At 70.5% G+C, this 7,619-nt stretch overlaps 1 protein-coding gene across 1 annotated transcript; it reads right to left on the reverse strand.

Moving 5' to 3' along the window:
• Positions 1-1,061: 1,061 nt before the first annotated feature.
• Positions 1,062-7,378, reverse strand: LOC112124791 (neurogenic locus notch homolog protein 4-like; the record flags this gene model as incomplete). The annotated part of the gene is made up of 13 exons (XM_026646265.1): positions 1,062-1,896; positions 2,163-2,260; positions 2,436-2,583; positions 3,040-3,290; positions 3,821-3,965; positions 4,144-4,204; positions 4,285-4,528; positions 4,757-4,920; positions 5,309-5,695; positions 6,059-6,480; positions 6,696-6,808; positions 6,950-7,088; positions 7,194-7,378. Coding segments are annotated over 13 exons (2,657 nt in total), but the record flags the coding sequence as incomplete, so codon positions are not given.
• Between the last annotated feature and the right edge of the window lie 241 nt (positions 7,379-7,619).

Raw genomic sequence — 7,619 nt, forward strand, 5'->3', positions numbered from 1 at the left:
CCCTTCATGTTATTCTCCCAGGGGATCCTGCCCATCAGTTCCCTGAGGGAGTCAAAGTCTGAGATCCCCCCAGACCTGCCGCCCCTGTGCCCCCACCCATGACCCCCGACAGCCCCCCCCCAGCAGACACTAACCCCCGTCCCCCCCCAGAGCCAGCGGCTGGAGGAGCAGCGCAGCGACCCCCCCATCCCGCTGGGGGCCCAGGAGCTCTTCGACCTGCTGCTGCGGGTGCAGGGGGGACGCATGGAGGAGCAGCGCTCGGAGCTCCCCCCTGCCCTGCTGCCCCACCCCTGCTGAGCCCCCCCCGAAGGGCAGGGGAAGGGGGGGCCGAGACCAGGCCCTGCTCGCTGCAGGAATGGGGGAGACAGCAGCTGAAACGGGGGGCGCTCATTCCCTCCCCAGCCCCCCGCTGACAGCTGAGAATGGACACAACTCGCTGTAGAAATGGGGGTCCCCCGCCCCCCCTGCTAACACCTGGGGGCTGGGAATGGACACAGCTCATGACGGAAATGGGGACCTCCCCCGGGAAGCCCCGACTGATGCTGCTGGCTGAGACTGGCCCCAACTTGCTGCAGGAATTGGGGGGACCCTGCAGAGCTCAGCTGAGAACAGGGGGCTCAGTGCACAGATGGGGGACCCCAGCCATGTCCCCCCCACCCACAGCAACGACCAGGGGCTGAGACCAGGCCGAACTCGCTGCAGGAACGGGGAACCCCCCCACGCCTGAGACCAGACACGCCTCCTGATGCCCCCGGGAGGGCTGGATCAGAGAAAGACCAAAGATGGGGGCTCCTGCCCCCCCCCCGAGCCGCCCCGGGCGGGGGATGGGACCAGAGACTCAGAGTTTTCTAAGCTAATTCCTGATGTTTGTGAAAAAGTAAAAAAACTGCTGGGGCAAAGGGGGGTGATGGCCTCTGATTGGGGGGGCGGGAGCCAGGACTCCTGGGTTCACTCGGGGTCTGGACTGGGCAGCGTCTCCCTGCGCCTCAGTTTCCCCCTCTGTCCCCCCCCAGACATTTTATCCCAGTCAGAGACAGAGGCATCAACTCACTTTATTCTCCAGCTGCGTGTGGGGGCGTAAATGGGGGTATAAATATGTGGGAGAGGGCGGGGGCAGGGGAGGAAGAGGGGTTGGTGCCAGGGGGGTCACCCCCCACCTGTCCCTCTGTGACAGGCAGGGTTGCAAAGCCCCGCCTCTTCCTGCTCCATGACATCATCGCAAGGCCCCCACGTGTGACATCATCAGTTCCTGGGAGTGTAACATCACTTCCTGCCTGTCGTGCTTTCCCATTGGGCGCTGTCACGTCCTGTCAATGATGTCAGAGCCCCTGAGGCTGTCAGTGTCCCGGGTGACATCATTTCCTGTCCACTGGGTTGCACGTTATGACATCACCATCTTCCGTGTGACATCATTTCCAGTCTGCGACATCAGCATCCCATGGCATGTCACCACACCAGTGTGTGACCTCACTTCCTGTCTCTGACATCATTCTCCGGTGCTCGCTCTGCCCGCCTGGTGATGTCACAGCCCGGCATGGCCACACCTCTCTGCTGTCCAATCCGAGCCCCCTCCCCGGCAGCACCCTGGGGGCGGAGTCACTGCACCAGGGCGGCGTCCGATTGGCCGGGAGCCCAGGGCCGGCAGGGCGCGAGGCAGGGGGCGGGCGGCTCCGGCTGCTCCGAGAGGGGGCAGAGCCTGGGGGGGCGGCGGGGCGGGGGGCCCAGGCGGGGGTCGTCCAGCAGGCAGAGCAGGTCGTGGTGGGCGCGGGAGAGGGCGGCGTCGCGGGGCAGGTGACCCAGCTCGTCCGGGAGCTGCCGGCTCGCCCGGTGCCGGAGCAGGATCCGCGCCACGTCCGCGCTGCCCTCCCGGGCCGCCAGGAACAGCGGGGTCTGCGCCTGCGGGCACGGGGCGGGGGGGTCAGGACGCTGGAGGGGGCTGGGAGCCAGGACTCTTGGATTCTCTCCCCGGCTCTGGGAGGGGAGTGGGGGCTGGTGGTTAGAGCAGGGGGCTGGGAGCCAGGACTCCTGGGTTCTCTCCCTGGCTCTGGGAGGGGAGTGGGGTCTGGTGGTTAAAGCAGGGGGTGCTGGGAGCCAGGACTCCTGGGTTCTCTCCCTGGCTGTGCTAATGGAGGACCCCACCCCCCCAGTCCCGGCCCCGTTACCCGGTTGTCCTGGGCGTCCTTGCTGGCGCCGCTCCGGAGCAGGGCGAGGGCGGCCCGGGCGTTATTCACAGCCGCAGCCCAGTGCAGGGCCGTCTTCCCTGCCAGGCAAGGGGGGGTGAGACAGCGGAGCCAGGACCCCCGGCCAGCCCCCCCCCCCCCCCCCCCCCGCCCCCCCCCCCGGCGCCCCCTGCTGACCCCGTCCCCTCGCCCAGACCCCCGGCGCTCCCTGCTGGCCCCGTCCCCTCGCCCAGGCCCCCGGCGCCCCCTGCTGACCCCACTTGTCGGCAGCGTTGACGGCCGCCCCGCCCCGCAGCAGCTCCTCCGTCCCACTCTCCACCGCCAGGCGCGTGGCCAGGATCAGGGGGGTGGCGCCGTCGCTCATCCGGGCGTCCAGGTCCGTCTGCCGGCAGCAAATCAGGATCTGGGGGGGGGGGGTGTGCGTGTGACATTAGGGGCTGGGCCTCCAGCCCCATTCCCCGCCCCCTACCCCATGTGGCATGGGGCATGGCTCTGTGGGGCAGCCATCTTGGATTGTCCCCCATTCCCCAGCTAGGGCCCACTGGGATCTGCCCCCTGCCCGGAATTTCACACTTGATTTCTGCCCTGGGAACGGGGTGGGGGCGTACCAGAGTGGGGGGGCTGCGGGTTTGGGACTGGGGGGCTGTCTGGGAGGGGGAGGTTAGGGGGTTGTGGCTGGATGCTGCAGAGGTCGGGGCGTGGTTTGCACCAGCCATCAGTAGGGCTCAGAGTGAACAGCCCAACTCGGGGGGGGGGGGGGACAGAGTAGCCACATCCAGCTCTCTGCAGGACTAGACAGGGACTTGGGGGACAGATCCCTCATTCCTGTCCCCCACCTCCCACCGCCCTGCCCCCGCACCTGGCAGGCCCCCAGGGCGTCGGCCCCGATGGCACTGTGCAGGGGGCTGCGCCCCGCCCGGTCCCGCGTGTTGGGGTCGGCACCGGCATCCAGGAGGCTGCGGACGGCGCTGGCCCGGGCGAAGCGGGCGGCCAGGTGCAGGGCCGTCTCCCCCGTCGCGTCCGTCTGGGCGTCCAGCCGCGCCCCCTGCGCCAGCAGCTCCCCCACGGTGCCCCCCGCGCACACCGCTGCCATCAGCGGCGTCACCCCATCTGCCGTGGTGCGGAGAGACAAGCATCAGGGCGGGGGTGGGACTTCCCCCTTTCCCTGCCTGCCCTGGGGCGGGGCTTCCTGTTTTCCCACTTCCTGTGGGTGGGACTTGCCTCCGTCACCGAATCCCTATAGGGCGGGACTTCCTCTTTTCCCCACCTGCCCTGGGGGGCTTCCTGTTTTCCCACTTCCTGTGGGCAGCACTTCCCCCTCTCAGCCAACCTCTAGCATGGGACTTCCTCTTGCCATGGGGGGCGGGACTTCCCCTTCCTCTGCAGGCCGGGACTCCCTCCTTTCGCCCACTTCCTGCAGGGCAGGAATTCCCATGTGTAGTGGGCGGAACTTCCTCCTTTCCTCTGGCTCCTCTGGGTCAAACTTCCTGTTTTCCCACTTCCTGTGGGCAGAACATCACCCTATCATCCCCCCGGGGTGGGACTTCCCATTTCCTGTGGGCAGAGTTTCCTCCCCACCCTGTACTGGTTCTGTGTATGTTTGAGGATACAGGGAGGGGGGACCCCACCCTGCCCCTCACCTGGCCCCCTGGCGTCGAGGTCCCGCCCCTCGGGGTCCTCGTCCTGGGGCGGGGTCAGCATGATGCATTGTGGGATGGGAGCCCCGGCGCTCAGGTGCTTGGGTGTCCATTGCCGGCAGTCCTGGTTCGAGGGGGGGGCGTCAGCCTGGCAGGAGGGGGATGGGGATTAACGGCCCCCCAAGTGTTATCGCCTCCCCACCAACCCCTGGCTTTGGGGCTCCCAGCCCCTCCCTCCGGGCGATGCCCCCAACGTCTCAATGGGAAGGGACGGGTCCCTGCCTGGCCTGCCGGGGCTCCCAGCCCAGCTGGGGTCACCCCGATACCTCGATTTCCTGAGGGGTCAGCTGCCCGTCGTCCTCCAACTCGGGGTCCAGCTTCAGAGGCCTGGGGGGGAGAAGTGGGGTGAGCGTCCCAGCCTGGCCCCCCAGGGGGCGCCGTGCGGGGGGGGTCGCTGTGTCACTCACTTCAGCCCGATGGCGTCCTCTCCGACGGGGTCCCGGCGGCGCCGGGCGTTGGGGTCCCGGGGGCGGGCGAACCCCGCGGGGAGCCAGAGCACCCCCTGTTTCCTCGTCCCCCGGCGGCGCAGCCGGAGCCCTACCACGGCCCCCAGGGCCAGCGCCAGCCCCCCCGCGAGCAGGCTGCCAAGCAGGGGCCAGGGCAGCCGGGGGGCAGAGGCCTGGGGGTCTGGGGGGGCAGAGGCCTGGGGGCCTGGGGGGGGAGAGGCAGGGGGTGAAATTGGGGGGGACAGGCTGACCCCCAATGACGGATCCTCCCCCACACCCCTCTTGGGACCCCTTCCCAACCTGGCCCCACGACCTCCCACCACTGCCTTGACCCCTCCCTGTCCCCCCGGCCTGCCCCCCCTTGAGTATCCCTCCACGATCCCCCCCAGCCTGTGCCCCCCACTGCCCTGCCCCCTCCCCAGCCCCCCCTTACCGCTGCTGGCCTCTTCGACCCACAGGGCCGCCAGGGGGTGGGGGGTCAGCGCCCCCAGAGCGTTGGAGGCGGCCAGCGCCCCCAGGAAGCGCCGGGCGCCCTCGGGGGTCGTCAGGCAGCGCCCGGCGCAGCGGGACCCATCCACCACCAGGAACACGACGGACCTGGGGGGCGGCACGGGGTCAGGCTGGGTCTGTGGGGGCAGCTCCTGGGGGGCTGCTGGAAAGGGAGGTTTTGGGGGGCAGGGTGTTGATTGGGGGATCGGGAGTGGGAGGGATTTGGGGGGGTCTCACCCGATGGTGTCCCTCTCCCCCATGGCAGGTCCCGGCAGTTGGCTGGGGATTCAGGGGCTGTGGAGATCGGGGGTGGGGCAATGGGGGATTTGGAGGGTCGGGGGGATTTGGCGGGTCAGGGGGTGTGGAGATTGGGGTGGAGGATTTGGGGGTCAGGGGAATGGGGGATTTGGGGGTCAGAGAGATTTGGGGGGTTAGGGTGTGTGGATATTGGGGTGCGGGAATGCGGGATTTGGGGGTTCAGGGGAGTCTCACTCACCCGATGGCGTCCGTCTCCCCCTCCTGGCCGGCTGCGGTGGGCGTGGGGTGCGGGGCAGGGCGGGGGGATCCCAGGGGGGGCCTCCAGCCGGTGCGGTTCCCCCCGCCTGGCCCCTCGCGCCCCGTGTAGGGGTACAGCCTGGGCCGGCCCTGGGGGTCGCGCCGGGGGCTCAGCCCCACGCGCAGGGCCAGCGCCAGGGCGTGGAGAAGGCCGGGCAGGGCCGGGGGGGGCAGGGCGGCCGCCAGCCCCAGGGTGGCCCCCTCCCGCACTGGCCCGGCCCCCCCCAGGGCGCAGTCCCCCCCGTCCCAGCCGCACTCGGGGGTCAGGCAGCCCCGGTCGCAGTGTCCGTTGGCAAAGTGGTCGTGGCAGTAGCGGGCGTAGGCCGGGCTGGGGACAGAGACACGGGTTGGGGGTACCCTGCAGAGCTCCCTGGACCCACCCCCCACAGCTCCCCGGGTCCCCCAGATTCCCCCAATCCACCCCCCACAGTGCCCCCCAGGATCTGCCCCCACAACCCCCCGGTCACACCTATAGACACCCCCTGAACCCCCAATCCCTCTCAGTCCCCAATGTTCCCCTGCCCGGCAGCCCCCCAGATGCACCCACTCCCCATCCCCCCAATGAGACCCCCCCATCGCAGACCCCATCCACCCACCCCAGCAGCGAGTCCGAGCTCAAAGCCGGCGCCCCCGGGGGTCAAGCCCCTGCCCCGTTCCCCGCCCCGGCCCGGCGCCCCCCGAGGCCCCTCACCTGCAGGTGGCCGGGCGGCAGTCGTACCCGTCGTACAGACAGGCCTCGCTGTCGCACTGGGGCTGGCAGTGCCCGTCGCGGAAGCCCGGCTGGCACAGCTCCGGGCACCCCGCCCAGGGCTCCAGCACCCCCAGCGAGCAGTCGCCCCCGTCCCAGGCGCTGGAGGGGGAGCTGCAGGCCGGGTGGCAGATGCCGTCCCCCGCCAGCTCACCACAGGCCCCCCCCACCCCAGGCTGGGGGCAAGCCGAGCCGCCGGGGGGGCAGGGTGCCGGGGGGCGGGGCTGGAGGCAATCGGGGCCCCCGTAGCCCCCCGGGCAGAGGCAGCGGGGACCGGCTGGGGGCTGGACACACACCCCTTCGTGGTGGCAGTAGTGGGATCCACAGGGGGGCACCTGGACGTCGCAGGTGGCACCGCTGTAACCCTGGGGGTGCAGAAAGAGGTGGGGGTCAGATGGATAATGAGGAAAGGGACCCAGGCATCCGGCGAGGGAGGGGCAAAGGGACCCAAGTGTCGGGCAGGGGAGGGGGAGCAGGGAAAGGACCCAGGAGTCTGGCAGGGGAGGGGAAAAGGGACCCAGGCACTGGGGTCAGGGGAAGAGGGAGCGGGGAAAGGACCCAGGAGTCCGGGGGAGCTCACCGGAGGGCAGCGGCAGGTGAAGCCGGAGGGGGTGCTGCCCGTCACAGCACAGGTCCCCCCATTGGCACATGGGTTTGATTGGCAGCTGTCAATCACTGACTCACACTGGGACCCTGGCGGGGGGGGCACAGGAGGGTTAGAACAGGCCGTCCCCAGTGCCCCCCCGCCCCCCAACAACCCCCCCTCGATCCCCCACCCCCAACGACCCCTCCCCCATCCTGCCCTGGCCCCCCGCCCCTCCCCCACCCACTTACCATGCGTGCTGGGGGGGCAGGTGCAGTGGGAGCCGGTGGGGCGCTGGGAGCAGGTGCCCCCGTTCTGGCAGGGCTGGGGGTGGCAGGGGCCCCCAGGCCCCGGCTCTGAGCAGTTCACCCTGCGCTGCCCGGGCGGGCACTGCAGTGGGGAGAGGTCGGGGGTCAGCCCAGGCAGGGTCCCCCCCAGCGCAGGGCCGAGGGACCCTGGCGTCCGGGCAGGGACCCCAGCGTCCGGGCAGCTCACCTGGCAGATGTAGCCCCCAGGCCGGGCCAGGCAGGTGGCCCCGTGTTCGCAGGGATCCGGTTGGCACCGATCGGCCTCCTGGCGGCAGGACGGGCCCCCCCAGCCTGGGGGGCAGGAGCAGCGCGGGGTCCCCCCCCCGTCCACGCAGTGCCCTCCGTTCCCGCACAGCTCCTCCAGCCGCACCCCTGGGGGCAGAGCAGGGCAGTGAGCCCCTGGCTGGAGCTGCCCCCCACACCTCCCAGAGCCCCCCGTTCCCCCCCACTGCCCCCCCCATTCCTTCTCCTTGAACCTCCAGACCTCCGGCCCCCCACTGCCCCCCCTCCCCAAGCTCCTGCTACCCCCTCTCCGCTCCCTTCTCCTTGAACCCCCAGCCCTCCTGCCCTCCACATCCCCCCAGCCCCCATCTCCCCCCCACTGCCCCCCTCC

This window comes from Terrapene carolina, unplaced genomic scaffold (assembly GCF_002925995.2).
Source record: "Terrapene carolina triunguis isolate 2854851 unplaced genomic scaffold, T_m_triunguis-2.0 Scaffold34645, whole genome shotgun sequence".
NCBI classification, from domain to species: Eukaryota; Metazoa; Chordata; order Testudines; family Emydidae; genus Terrapene; species Terrapene triunguis.